This window comes from Onychostruthus taczanowskii, unplaced genomic scaffold, assembly GCF_017590055.1.
Source record: "Onychostruthus taczanowskii isolate IOZ18803 unplaced genomic scaffold, ASM1759005v1 scaffold153, whole genome shotgun sequence".
NCBI classification, from domain to species: Eukaryota; Metazoa; Chordata; class Aves; order Passeriformes; family Passeridae; genus Onychostruthus; species Onychostruthus taczanowskii.
The window spans coordinates 475,198-490,114 of NW_024498719.1; the positions used below are offsets into that span (position 1 = coordinate 475,198).

Sequence of the window (14,917 nt, forward strand, 5' to 3'; positions counted from 1 at the left end):
AAATATGGTTGCATAAGAGAAATATACCACCCATTTTATTGTGTGACAAATGTATTGCTTCATTCTGCAAAGTTTTAAGCACAGTGGCAGTTTCAATTAAACCTTTAAGATTATACATATAAATGTTTAAAGGCATAGAAATCCTTGTGATATTGAGGACAACTGATTAAGCTGAGATTCTGTTCAGGAAACTGTTAAACAAAAATGTTTTTACCTAGCAGATTAATTTATTACAGCTGCTTGTTCTCTATTTTAAAAACTTTCATCCAGCTGTCCTTCTCAGGCAAATATTTACTAGGTTTTCTACTAAAAGCTGAATGACCTGAACTTAATTTCCTGAAAATAGAAGACGTATGTATTCAAAAATGCTTTGTTAAGTTAGCATGTGATGCTAATGATGTAGATGATGATGCTATGACATAAAGGGAAGAGAAATATCTTCATTGCTTTTGAGGAAAGTCTATATTTAATTTTTTTTTCATATCCACTAAAAAATTCAAATATTTTTTGACTGTTATTTTTCTACCTGAATTAATTATCTTCCCATAGGAAGTGCTTTTTCAAGCTTAAAATTAAACATGGATGAAATCCTAGAACAAATTAAACATGTTCTCTTTCCAGACAGAAAAAAACCCATTTCCATTGATCTAAAGTTGTTAATAGGATGATGTAAAATATTTAAGAAGGAAATACTAAAGTACTTATACTGACGTTGTTCATGGTTCAAGAGAAATCAGCTGAGTAGCCACCTAATGTGGAGGAAGTTCAGATGATTGACTTCCTTGTTTGACTGAAAGCTCCCTAGGTCCTGTAGCCCTACTCTGTAGGTGTGTAGGACGGCCCTGATGTGATGAATCAAAACCTCACTGATCAAACCTCACTGAAGCCTGACAGCAGTGCAGCAGTGGGATGGCAGTCCATGGCAGAGGAATGGCCATTTCTCCAGCAGAGCCTGATCCATCACACACGCTGTAGTCTCGGCTAGAGTGCACTGCCAGGGAGGGTTTCACAGAACAATCCTGCTGCCCTGACAGTGGAAGGAAGGAAGGAAGGAAGGAAGGAAGGAAGGAAGGAAGGTCCAGCTCTGTATATAGTAGCAGCTTTCCGGAGAAAATGGGATACTGGGAGGTGGGGCAAGTCCACACCTCTGAGGACTGCGCTTTAACCGGTGATGTCTCCTTCACACCTCTTCTCTTGCCTGTTTGCCATATACCATAAGATACCCAAAGCTCATGGAGGGCAGTTGCCAAGCAAACATGAGTTTGTAGCCTATTAGCTAGAAAAACACGTAGCCATGATATTGAATTTTCCTTTTTTTGGTGCTTGTAATACGTGTAGTGCCTGTGTGAAAATAGTAGTACACATCTGGAAACAGCTGCTAGAGCATGTTCTTGTGAGATCATAGTATCCAGCTGTCTCCTGTATGGATATGGATGCCTGAGCACAGGTATTTCTCAATGATGACATCAATGAATGAACAAGATGTGAGACATATTTGGCACCTGATCTGTAATGCTCAGTATGAGAGCTTACAGAGAAGTTTCAGACACGTACAGCAGATGTTGCGGCATAATACAGAAACTCCTATAATGGCCGAGTCCATTTTGGGTGAGGCCACAGCTTCTTCTGGTTTTCTTATTCCTCTGAGATTTTTAGCAAAGTAGTGAAATAATGCTTCTCTTTTCAGTGTTCTGTTTCCTGTGGAAAAGGTTTGAAGTTTCGTGATGTGCATTGCATTAACAGCCTCCAAGTGAAAATAGAAGAAGACAACTGCAAACATTTGAAAAAGCCACGAACATACAAAATATGTAGAGCTGGAAGATGTCCTTCTTGGAAGGCCAGCAAATGGAATGAGGTATGTAAATACTTCCATAATTATGTTCTCCATGAAAATGCAATATCATATTCATGACACACTGCTTTACTGGGAAAAATTGTCAGTATGCACATCACAATGAAATTAACAAATTAGCAAGTACTTAATTGTATTTTCTTTTTCTTTCTTTTAAGAACTATGAAAAATAAATGTATGTGAAAATTGAAATTATTTGCAAATCTCAATTTAGTACTGAATAGCTACTTAGGACTTTCCTAATCTTGCCTTGTATATTAACAGTGAATTTTTAAAGCTTACTTTTTACCTTCTGCAATGAATTCATTAATATCACTGTTTGCTATCTTAGTCTAAAGAGTGAAATGGAGCCAAGTTTGTGGGGAAAGGACATGAAAAAGGGCTTGTGGGCACAAATACTGGCCTTTTCCCTGGTTTGGTCTTATAAAACATCTGTCACCTTGTTGTAAAATTGTGTGTAACTGAGCACCTTGCAATATTTAGTATTTCACTTACTCTTTCAACACAAGATTCCCCACATTGGTAGAGACACAGTACCACAGTACCATTTTGGCCACACTTGACAGAACAATGTGAACTTTATGATTGAGCTTGGGCCTTTATGTAGGCTTTGGGACATAGTTATGCTTCTGCCTAGGGTAAAAGGGAATTAGATTTATCTCAGCAGGCACTAGTGATATAGTGAAATTTCTTTGAGCAGGAAGAAGGAAAAGAGGAATTTGGCATTTAAGCTCTTCAGGGTTCAAAATTGTTAGTACTACCTGCAAAAGATAGTGTCCTCAGAATATTACACTTTTTGCAAGATTTTCTTACCTGAAACACTGAGATCTTTTTTTTATTGTACTATTTGCATTTTAAAACAACAGACAAGACCGTCAGTCTCTAATAAAGACAAGATGTAAACTCAGACCTTCAACTGTTGATCTTGCAAAAATGTAAACCTTTGCTGTGCATATGTCTGTAGTGATTGTCCCTACTGTGAATTAAGGTAGGTAGAGAGCTCTGTTAGGTACCTCAGATGCAATTATTTTCTGCATTTTTAAAACATTTTAATTGGAGTTTTGCATTTTCAACATACATTTCTTCAGGTATTGTACTCACATCACAAGGGCTGTGAAGTATATTTTAAATGATATCCTAAGAACTTCTAACGACAGCTGCACGCCCTTCTGGGGCAGTCTCATTTCACAGCAACACAACTAATTTTGATCAATTTTAGTGTTCTGTATCCTGTGGAGTGGGGATTCAGCAAAGGGACATCTCCTGCCAGGTGACAGGCCTGGGGCGGGTGAGTGACGCCCTGTGCAGCCGTGACCTGCGCCCCGCCAGCACGAGGCACTGCCAGCTGCCCGCCTGCCTCCTGTTCCACTGGCTGGCACATGGGTGGGAAAATGTAAGTAAGGTTTTTAACCTCTATGACTCAATTGAGTTATGTAATATGGCACAATGAGTTTGGGGGTTTCTGTTCTTTTTTAATATTTTTCCCCCTGACATTTTGATGTATTTCTAGTAGCTGTTATGCTGTAGAATAACAAGCAACCATGCTGGAAATTTTGAAGGTCAAGCTGGCAAAACTTCAAAAGTGACAAAAAAAGTCAAATACTTTATTTATACTCTCTTTTATAGTCTCTACAGGATTTGCTTGTCTATTTGCTTGTAGACAAAAGCTCTGGTGGAGTTCTGAGCAGGTACTTATTGATAGGACTGTCTCTACTTACTTCTCTACATAGTGCATAAGGTGTTTGTTAAATCCTTATTACGAAATATCTTTTTAAAAAGCAGCTTTTTAAAAACAGAAATGCAGAAGAAATGTCATGTGGAAGTAAAGACCATGGAGGTAAAATCTTTGGACAACAGTGTTTATAAGAAGTTCTGTATGGAAGATTTAAAGCATCTTAAAAACATGAAGCATCTTTTCTTGTGAATGAAAAGATAAGAAGCAAAATAAATCTCATTATACTCCTACCAAAGAGGAAGCACAATAAGAAAATAAAACTCAGCATTCTCTTACCAAATGTGGTTTTTTATATTTAAGAAAATCTACAGATACCTTCAGGACAGAGCTGTCATTTCTAAAGGTGTAATTACTATTTTCTACATGCTAAAAATTTAATAAGTTTTGTTATTTTTGCAAACATGCAAACACATAAGGATGGGGAAGAGAGAATAAACAAAAATTATGTGTAATACCTGAAATGGTGTGCAGAAGAGCTTTTCTCTAACATTAAACAAAAAAACATTTTGTGCATTTGTGTCATATTAATAATCTGACATGCTAAATATTCTAGGGCATACCCCTGTAAATATGAAGACTCTAAAGTCTCAGGGACACAGTGCTATAGACACAGTGACAACTGTTAATATGTAAAACCTTGGCTGGTGCTCTGCAAAACCTAGATTATATTAATGCAGTTCAGACATATATATTCCTTTGTTAAGCTATATTGAGGGAAAGCTGACAAATACATGTTTCTTTCAAGTGTTCTATTCTCATGTGTAGCTGTCAAAATCAGGAATAAGTGGAAGTGGTTCAGAATGCGCTTTTAGCACAAATAAACACTTTCAAAGAATGAGAGCGAATTTTCCTTTGCCAGCAAACCCTTGTGTATTCCAGCTGGGTGTTTGGAATTCTCCATTACAAACACCCTCTGTTTCAGTACATTCTCCAGCTACTTCATAACTCCTTCCACATGTATATTACTGTTTTTTTGAAATTTCTGTGTTCTCTCACCACATTCATACACAGCCCTATATATGTAATGTTAATAGTTCAAGTGCTTATCCATCTGCATGCCACTCCCAGTGCAGGATGTCCTCCACCAAACTTGTAAGGTTTTGCCCAACTGTCTTTGCTCTGGGTGCTTGTGTGTCATTTCCTCGCCTCACCAGTCACAGCAGAGCAGAAATATGTCCAGATCTATTTAGCAGTTTGCAGCCAGTAGTTTGGGTGAAGCTTTTTTATCCTTGGAAGAAGAATGCCTACAAAGCTAAGATATAAAGCATCATGAAAAGAATTCTTCTGCCTGTCCCCATTACCTTGTGACAGGATTATTCTTTGTGTGCCTAATATTCTGAGCTCCTCCATGCCATTAAAAGTTATCCTAGTACAGGTACCCATAGCTGGGGATGTGCTGTTGATATACATTACTTACCCTGTGCCTCCACTTTTCTGGATTCTGGTGGGAGCAAGGTTCTTATCCTGTCCTGGCAGCTCTGTGATGGCTCACTATTCCATCAGCTTGCCAAGGGGAGAGGTCTGAGGACACTCTGGGCAAAGGCACAGCCTCAACACCTACTGCTGCTCAAAGCTGGCACTGGCACTGGCTTGATTAATAGGCAGCTTTCTCTCTCTCTCTTTCTCTCCCTCTCCCTCTTGTTCTGTTTTCAATATCCACTTGTTTTTTTTTCAGGACCAACTTACTCCTTTCATTTTCACTGAAATCTGTCTTTTTCTGTCTCTTTTCATATGGAAGGTTTTTTCACTCAACCTATCATCTTGGCTTGACATTTTCATTTTCTCTTCTGTCTCACCCAACAGTTACTGTGTCATTGTTATTCTATGAGGTTTGGGGGTTTTTTTCAGCTGATTAGAAGTACTTTGAAAACAAAGTAAAAGACTCAGATTCAGTAAATAATTTAGTCAGACATTGATAGCAGATGTCAAAAGGCATTGCTGTCTGGGTTTTACTGGTGTGTGCCAATCAGTAGGTAACTTAATTCTGTAAATGTCTAGTTAAACTGTGATTCATTTTCTCGCTTTTAGTGCTCAGCGTCATCTAGAAGAAAGGAGATATACAGGAAAGTAAAATGTGTGAATGAAAACCAGTTCCAAGTCGATGAAAGCTTCTGTGATCCTGCCACAAAGCCTCCATCATCCAAAACCTGCAGGGTATCTCCCTTTAAATATGTTGTGTTCACAGGAGAACTGTCACAGGTACACTAATTGTATTGCTCACACATCTTTTATATATATTTACATTTAAGAAAATTTAGGTTACATGTGTGAAGAAAAAAAGAAGCATATTTGCATTTGAGCAAGGCTGTCTAAACTTTCTCCTCATTGACCTTCCAAGTCAGCCATGACTTATTGCAAAGGCTGTTATGAGTCCTCCCTTAGCCACCTGTGATCACTAACTAGAGGAGAACTGCCCCTACCACAGGATTCCTTTGCTGGTTTCCAGGAAACTCTCTTGCAAGCTGACCTCGCTGAAGCAACCAAAAAGCTTTTCCTTGATTTCCATGAAGTGTTTGACCAGTGCTTTGTTTCCCTTGCGCTTCTGCACTGCCTTGTGTGTGCATGTCTGTGCATGTATCACAGCTGAGAGGGAAGGGAACCTCTGAGAGAAGGGCACCATGGGGCTTTGTGGCTCCTTGCACATGGAACAATTGCAGACCTTTGCTTCTGCACACTAATGTTCCAGCCCAGGGTGGCACGTCTCCAATGACAGGCTTTTGCCAGAGCAAGCCTCAGAGCTGGCTTACCTGTAATGCAATTCTGCAGGAATGTCACAGAAACGTTCACAGAAGTGATGTCTGTGCTTGGGGATTTTATTTCAGTGCTCAGAAAGCTGTGGGTTTGGTTACCAGCAGAGGATCCCGTACTGTGTTGGAATCCACTCTGTCCAAAGCCGGCACATCCGCGGCCTTCGCGCTGTGGCATACCGAGAATGCCCAGTAGAGCCATCCCCCTACATTTACAGATGCAATGTCAAAGGATGTTCACAAGCAGCTACGTGGGCAGTGGGGAAGTGGACCAAAGTGAGTACAGCTGTGCAAGCTCGTTTTTATAACTGCAGCTAGCACGAATAAATGACAAGAACAACTTGCTGACATAATGGTGTTAATTATTTGCTTCTTTCTAAACTAAGTCTTAATGGTTATCTATATCTAGTGCTCAGCATCTTGTGGAGTGGGGATAAAGCAGAGAACAGTAGAGTGTATGACTGAAAATGGCTTATCTAGTGACTTGTGCCTGCCTCATTTAAAACCAGATGCCAGAAAGATCTGCCATGAGAAAGAATGTAAGTGATAGCCGTGATTTTATGCAGTTAAAGTTTTCCCAGGTTACTTATATTAAAGCTATAAATATATTTGGAGTGTAATTATGGAAAATTAAGTCCTGAAAGTAAGCTCTGTTCCTGAAATATTAATATGATTTAATAATTCATTTTGAAGGTGAAATTCTTACCACCTGCAAAGATATGCAGATTAAAAAAGGGATGAGAACGGATGGTGAATACCTACTTAATGTTAAGGGAAGGATGATAAAGGTACTGTTAATATTTATGAGTTTTTATGAGTACATATTTTTATGAAATAACACTTTTCTAATAAAGATTTTGCTAAAGGGTTGCATTTTCTCTCCCAGATTTATTGCTCAGGCATGCACTTAGAAAATCCCAAAGAATATTTGACATTGGTAAAAGGTGAAGCAGAAAACTTTTCTGAAATATACGGATACAGGTACAGAAGTGGTTTTGTAACTTTATGAAGTGCACTTATTCCTTCCAAAATAAAAGAATAAAAGAGTAATTACTGTTTGTGAGAAATATGAGTAGGATTTTGTTTTCCTTGATTTTCTGTTTTAAATATCCAGGCATGCAAGAACACATACAGAAATGTGGATACTTCCACCCTGAAATTATGTTAGTTGTACTAAATTATTATAATATTTTTCTGTCTTGACTTCAGTAGAAATGGCTTTGATCCACATTAATGTTTCGGTTGAGCCAAGATTAAAAGCTGAGTTTGTTGTTCTGTAAAGGTTGTTTAATATTTTTATGTGGCATAGTGCAGTACCCTTATTTTTCACTATGATATTATGTTAAGGAAAAATCTCGAAAGGAAAACTAAACATTTTCTGTTCTCTAGGTTGCAGAATCCATATGAATGTCCTTTCAATGGAAGCAGAAGGCAAGACTGTGCCTGTCGAAATGATTACCTTGCAGCTGGCTTCACGGTTTTTAGCAAAATAAGATTTGATGTAGCTTCTATGCAAATTAAAAGTAAGCATTTTGTTAGTTTTAGCCAATTTGAGCATTCTATTGAAATTATACGTGGTCACAATTACCCAATTACTATTTTGATCCACTTACAGATTGAGCTGTGCCATCTTGGGTCAAACAAAATTCTTGTTTAATTTAAGAATTCAATGTCAAAAAAAAAAAAAAAAAGAAAGAACACCACTACTATCTTGTTAATTTGTCCCAAGTGGTATGAATCTCAGAGATTCATATTCTATATGTGAACTACCTTCATTTTCTAAGGTTTTGTTCCTATTATTTCATTTTATTTTAGTCCACACCTTTTTTTTTTCTTGTGGAAGTCTTTGTATGCTCTGTTTAGTCCCTTCTCAGACCTTGGCAGACACTAAATAAATGGAGAGGGAATCTTGCAGTGCTTTAAGCCACTGCCTGAAGCTGGCAAGTTGGCCCAGCTCACTTGGTGCAGTGTCCCATACAAAAAACCCCACCCAATGCAAACAATAAAACACCCATGTTCACACTTTTCACTGTTTCCCTCTCAACTTCAAATGCAGCAGTTATTGTTGAGTAATTTTCTGTTTTCTAGCCACAGATTTTCTTTTTGCTCAGACTATACTTGGGAGAGCAGTACCATTTGCTACAGCTGGAGATTGCTACAGTGCAGCCAAATGTCCACAGGTATTTATGATCTCTTAATCCCTTGAAATGTTTACATAAATGGGGGGAAAAATATGCGTGACTTGTTTAGATCTGTGAGGTTCTAAACCAGTCTCCTATACTGTGAGGTCAGTCTAAAACATTAATAAGTATTTCTTTTCTTACTCCTTTCTCTACTGTTCGACCATCCCTCCTGAGAGTTACTCCCTCAAATTGTTTATTGCACCCTTTCTGTGTCGGCTCCATGTATGTGTCTCCAGCTTTCTGTGTGTTTCACGTACTGCTCTGCCTCCCTCTGGGTTTGATGTATCCTTTGTTTCCCCTAACACTTTCTCATTCTTTGTTCTCCTCTGGTGACTGTTCTATAATCCTGATAATTTTCCTTATCTTTTCTCTGTTTCTCTCCTGATGCTTCATGTCTTTGAAGACTACCAGAGGAAATCAATCTTTTTTAGCAGATTACTTTAAAATTTCTGCATGCATTGTTGTGTCTACATTAGTGTTCTAGTTCTATTGGGTGGTGCTTTTTAGATTAATCTCTATATTGTCCCAGTTTGTTGTTTGTTGTTTCACATCACAGAGCAGTTTTGAAAGATTTGAAAGACTTGAACAGGATCCCTTTTGGATGAAGCTAAAGCCAGCAATGAGCTTCAGAGGAAGGATCTTTTCATACTCCAGTGCTATTGAGGATTCAGTCCATGGGACTAGGGGAGAGTTTATTTAGTCCAAAATAAACCCCTGATTAGTGCACTGTCTACAGACTTGGGCTCTCTGGGCCAATTTTTACTTTCCAGGTCTGCTTATACTGCATTGTCCTTCTTGATGATGCAGACATGGCCCTAGTCTGACCTGGTCAACCTTTGCAGCCCCCTGGCAGAAACAGGATTCCTTAGAAAACACTCCAGCTTATCTTACTGTATTAGTCAATTTAGTATGAGGTCAACGGTCCTCTGGAAGTGAATTTCTTTTCACTGGTTATAAAGGAGATAAGACCAGCTGGCTCACACTTGTTTGGAAGTGAATCCCTTCATCCATCTCTCCTGGTTGCCTAAACTTAAGACCAGCTGTGTGGGTGGACACAGCCAATGGCAGCTAGAGACTCTTCATGTGCAATTTAGGTACAAATGAAGTGCCTAGGTTTTAGCAGACTTAAAGCCCTGGCAAGAAAAGAGTTGAAGTTCATTACAGTACTGGATGCCTTCTACCTGCAAGTCCTTTGGGTGCAGTATGATACAAATCTCTTTGCTGTGTGTAGCTTCTGTTGAGAGGTCATTCTGCTTACATGACTTGGCTCTGACACATTTATTTCCATCTATAAGTTCTGACTGAAGCTGACACTTTAGATGCAGTCAAAAGGTTTCCATTCCTGTACTTTTAGTCCTTGAAATCAGTTCCTGGCCTTGTATATGCTGTGTGATACACCAGGCAGCTATGTATGACAGGACTGTCATAGTAATTGTAATAGCATTTCTCATTTATTTTTGCCAAATGATGTCACTGTGAAAGAAGTTACTCTGGGAGTGTTAATTATGGAAATCAGTCTACATCATTTGTATGAATTTCCTCCTTCATTGAATGGATGTCTTCCACTTTGTGGGGACTTTAAGAACAACCTACCCTATCCATATGAGGTTTTATTAGCTCACCCCGAGCTATGTGAGTGCTATAAGCACAGCATAGAAGTGCTCTCAAAATGAATCTGCCACACTGAGCAATATAACTGAATTTTTGCAACACAATTTAAGTGAATCATCATAATAAAAGATATATATATATATATATATATATATGTTTGACATTATTAAGCAATAGAACACAGAATCTACCATTTGCAATAAAAAATTACTAGGTCTGAATACAGAAAGCCAGGCTTTCTGAATAATGCACAGGTGTGCAGTTTTCTGATTGTAGTGCTGCCTGAACTAATCATTAGGCTCTTTGTGAGGGCAGCACTTCTTTGTAGCGTATTGCACTTCTCTGTGAATGCAGTTTAATAATTTTCTGTATCCCAGTTTCTTTACCAAGGTACTGCAATTTGTTGCTTTTAATATATTTCCTATCCTCATAGGAACTGGCTGAAGCTAGTTTTCAGTGTCTGTATTTGTGTATGTTGTGTTCTAAATGTTTTAGCTTCTCTATCTGTTGTGAATGGTTCGTATTGAGAAACATTCAATTTAAAAATATTTATTTTAGCATCCACTTATGTTCTTGTTCAGTTGTGATATTTGTTATACTGAAAAAACAATAGAACATGATAAGATTATGATGCTTAGACAGTGTGCAAACATTTGAAAATTAGACGTCCAAGTGATTTGTCTTTACAGGCAGCAGTATGTTTTGATCAAGTTATTTTCAAAAAATTCAGGAACTTAAAAAAAAATAGTCATTCAAGAAAACCAGCTTCATTCTTGCCTTTTGAAACTCTGTACTTTTTGTAAATTAAAATTCTATTTGTAGAAGAGCAAAAATAATTTCAGTTGTCTGATGTTAGTTTTGTCTTCATACTCAGATGCTTCAGATCAGCTGATGCACAGCTGGTGCTTATTGCAGAATAGTTTGGTTTGGTGTTGTGAATGTTCTTAGAAAGGGTGTAATGCAGCATAACTAGCCCATATTTTGTACACACCTTTGAGTACTTCATGTTTAGACATATCCCAAGTGATATGTACAGATATACCAATGTAAAGTCTTTTAGTGTTTTGAACCCTGTTTATCAACTCTGTGGGTTTTTAAATTTTTTTTTTCCTAGGGCCAGTTCAGCATTAACTTGGCTGGTACAGGTCTGAGATTGTCCAGTACAGTGAGGTGGATTGCTCAGGGCAACTATGTGACTGCTGACATACACAAATCCCATGTGAGTCAATGCTGTTTTCCTTTACCTGCTCTTACAGCTTGGACAAGATGTACAAGTGTTGACTGTAGTGAAAGCTACAGTGATTTTTGTGAATCAGAAATAACATTCAAGGTCTCTGACCCATTTAAGTTTTCTTCAACAATGTTTAATCACACTGTCCAGGATCTAGGTCACATCAGCATTCCCTACATACCCTTCTCTTAACTGATTTTAAGAGGTCATTGTATTAATTGGGTTTATTAGAGGCTTTAAAGCTGCTTCTAAAAAATACCCAAACACAACACCCAACCCTCCACATTTTGTCCAAGATCATCCTACTACAGATGATCCCTTTTGTTTCTTACTGCCATCTTTATTAGTATGGGAAACCATACTTGTTAAACCTGAATAGTAAGTGTGCATGGTTTTAGACTATATTGGATGGTAAGCCAGGAAATGGTGTAGAGCCTAGGAATAAGGTGTGGAGTGGTGATGACAAAGGATCTCTGACCCTGTTTTGCTAATGCTGCTGTCTCTTGATTTAGTGTTTCTAGGTATGATTTGTCAAAAGGTCTGTTGTGTGCAAACCGCAAGAAGCCTTTTGTGCAACTGTGATTTCAATGGCTTTTCTTGATTGACTCTTCTCTTTGTCTAATTCCCAGGATGGTACTAAAATATATGGAAGATGTGGAGGATTTTGTGGAAAATGTGTTCCTAATACAATTATTGGTCTCCAACTTCAAATACAGTGAGAACTCTGATGTACTAAGAGCATCAAAGCAGGGACATTCATCACTTAGGTCCAAATTGTAGGTGCTTTGTATAGGTATATTGTAATTTTTTCATGTCTGTAGTGCTCATTACATAACATTCACTAACAAGAATTCCTGTTTTCTTTAGGATTTACTCAAGGTTGTATTATCTGTTTGTGGGCTAGCAAGTGCATAAATCACAATCAGAAACCTTCAGGTTTTACAGGAGAAGTATTTATTCAAAGTACATTATGTACTAACAAGTAAATTGCACTGGGATTACTTCCATGGGTAACACTCTAAATTTTACCATAATTGTAATTCTTTACCTGTAACTTACCAGTATAATTCTTTATGCAGTATTCAGTAAAATTTATCCTCTACTGATCTTCTTTGATAGATTGTGCTAAAATATAGAAAGGAAAGCTTTACTGCTATATAAAGAGACAGGTAATTTCAATACTTCCAATTTTGTGCAAACTTGTAGGGATTATCTGTCAATAACTTATAGCTGAAAAGTACATAGCCAAAATGCTTGAGATAGTTGTATAGATCTGTGTGTTTCTCTGTCAGTGAAAGCATCTTCCCCTATCCCTTTCATTATATTTTTGTGGTGCTCAAATCCTAGCAGAAATGCTGGGAAGTGTGCTTTAACCTCTGTAGTCTCTGTAGCACATGTTAAACATCAGGTCTTAGGTTTGCTGTGGTTACAGGAAAAGAAAATATGGAAACAAATTGCTTCAAAACCTGATTTTAAATTGCTGCCTCTCATCCAAGTATACTGTGAAAGCAGTGCATTCTGTTTACCATAGGATCTTGTGTATAATTGCACAAATATGTATTTGCTTAAACACTTTCCATGTCCACCTTACTCCTTTACCCTGGCCAATGGCACATTAGTAACTGCATCCTTCAAAGTCTGATTCAGCATCATTTTCAATAACCTTAGTAAAAAATCTGGACAGAGGCAGCTCCCACGGTGGTTTTGGTGTCCATCTTTGACTCAGTCTGATTTTTCAATGTCTGTAAATACAGTTCTAACATCTGCTCTTGAAAGAAGAGTTACAAGGTTAAAAAAATGATCTAGCTCTTTGATTTGTTGGTTTGTATTACTTTACAATCCAGAACTGTAGAAATATATGCATATAGAGATAATGTGCTTTAGGGCCAACTCTCAGGTATTGAGAATAAAATTTTCTACCTGCATAATGATGTATTTTATTGTACCAGATAATTATAATGTACCAGATAATTATACTGGCTTTTTCTGACCATATGCATTCTGTAAACAAAATATTTATTTTGCATGCCAGTATAATTGGTAAAACAAGTGGCAGCTACATCACATTTTTACCCACAAAAAGTTAGCCATGAATTAGCAATATTTATTAATTAAAAACAACACTGTACCACAGAAGTGTATGCAGTTTCTTTTAAGATAACACATGTAGGTAATTATTCTGTGATCTCTGCATCAGAAATGTATTTTTGCACTATGTGCCTTATAATAGTTGTAAACATTAATAAGACTATAAAAGATTATTTTCCTAGAAGTGTTTACATTTGCAATTAAAATCTTGTAATTTATAAAATATTTATATAATAAATATGCTTGTGTGAATGGTACCAGGTTACTTTTGTTTGGGTTCTTTTTGTATTGTACTCTAAGTAAAAAATGTTACAAAAACATTTCCGCTTCTTTAAGCTGAAATGAGATAATTTACAGAATAATTACATTCTTAATGCTTCTCTACAGTGGTATACATTGACATGTACTGGAATAACTGGAGGCTGTAGTTGCAGGAATAATTTATATAGAAGCAAATCCTGCATCAGAGGGAAGAACTCCATGTGTGTCTGCTCCTTCCAGTTATCCTCCCACAGTTAGCTATGTTTTTGGGAAGGGTTGCCCTGTAAATTGCTAACTGAAATAATGTAGATATCTGAAATAATTTTCCTCTGTTTGTGCTAACTCCAGGTTTTATAGCATGGCCCCTTGCCTACTGCTTTGGCAGAAGGGCAACTGCAGTTTGCCTCTATCCCCAAGAGGACTTTTTTTTTTTTTTCAGCTCATTTGAAGGCTACAAAGCATACACCTCTGCTGCCACAAAGTCACTCTGTAAATCCACTGCCAAACAAAGTGACTTTTAATGTTAATGTGTTTAATTCAATACATCATGTTTCTCTTGGATAACAAAATGTATTTCTGAGTAAAAATGTATTTTCTATACTTATAGCATAGACTTATAACATAATGTGGTCCAACTTCTGCATAGAACAGCCCTATATTGTATTGTAGATTTTTGCATATTTTCTTTCTTATACCCTTGATTTAGAGATTTAGAGTTTCAGCCAACTCTGGGGGAAAAGTAATCCTTATGTTCTGACATTTTGTGACTTCCCTGTGTAACTTTTTTGTGGTTTTTTTTTTTGTTGTTTTTTTTTTGTTGTTTTTGGTTTTTTTTGAGGAAGAAGGGCTCAATCAGTCATCCCATTTTCAAGTTTCTAACTTTTTGTCCTGAGGGCAATTGGGCAATTTAAGAAAAACACAAGCCTAATGATCAGCTCTGAAGAAACTGGAGATTTGCTGATGCTGACATGTTAGGAGGTCATGCAAACAAAAAAGAGGATCATGGGTTGTACTTACAGTAAGATTTTTTCATATGCTTTAATTGAAATTGCTCTGAATTTCCATCCCACTGGGCAGCCAAGATGCTTGCCAGAATGGCAGGTTGCCCCATGACAGAGCTGTGAGCTCCACCTCCTGCGTCTGCGTGTGCTGAGGTGCCCATGGCTGGTCATAGTCACACAGCTCTCCTGCTTGGGTTCATGCTTAGGG

General features: G+C 37.5%; 1 protein-coding gene across 1 annotated transcript in view; it reads left to right on the plus strand.

Annotated features, from left to right (window-relative positions):
- ADAMTS20 (ADAM metallopeptidase with thrombospondin type 1 motif 20) overlaps nt 1–13,105 on the plus strand; it is an 85,959-nt gene extending 72,854 nt beyond the window's left edge. The window contains exons 29-39 of the mRNA XM_041399074.1: nt 1,688–1,855; nt 3,072–3,245; nt 5,616–5,786; nt 6,410–6,610; nt 6,744–6,873; nt 7,028–7,122; nt 7,221–7,315; nt 7,724–7,857; nt 8,423–8,514; nt 11,243–11,347; nt 11,989–13,105. Of these exons, the coding sequence (XP_041255008.1) occupies nt 1,688–1,855; nt 3,072–3,245; nt 5,616–5,786; nt 6,410–6,610; nt 6,744–6,873; nt 7,028–7,122; nt 7,221–7,315; nt 7,724–7,857; nt 8,423–8,514; nt 11,243–11,347; nt 11,989–12,078 (1,455 nt within the window). The 3' untranslated portion in view covers nt 12,079–13,105. The remainder of the gene's footprint in view (nt 1–1,687; nt 1,856–3,071; nt 3,246–5,615; nt 5,787–6,409; nt 6,611–6,743; nt 6,874–7,027; nt 7,123–7,220; nt 7,316–7,723; nt 7,858–8,422; nt 8,515–11,242; nt 11,348–11,988) is intronic.
- The last annotated feature ends 1,812 nt before the right edge of the window (nt 13,106–14,917 follow it).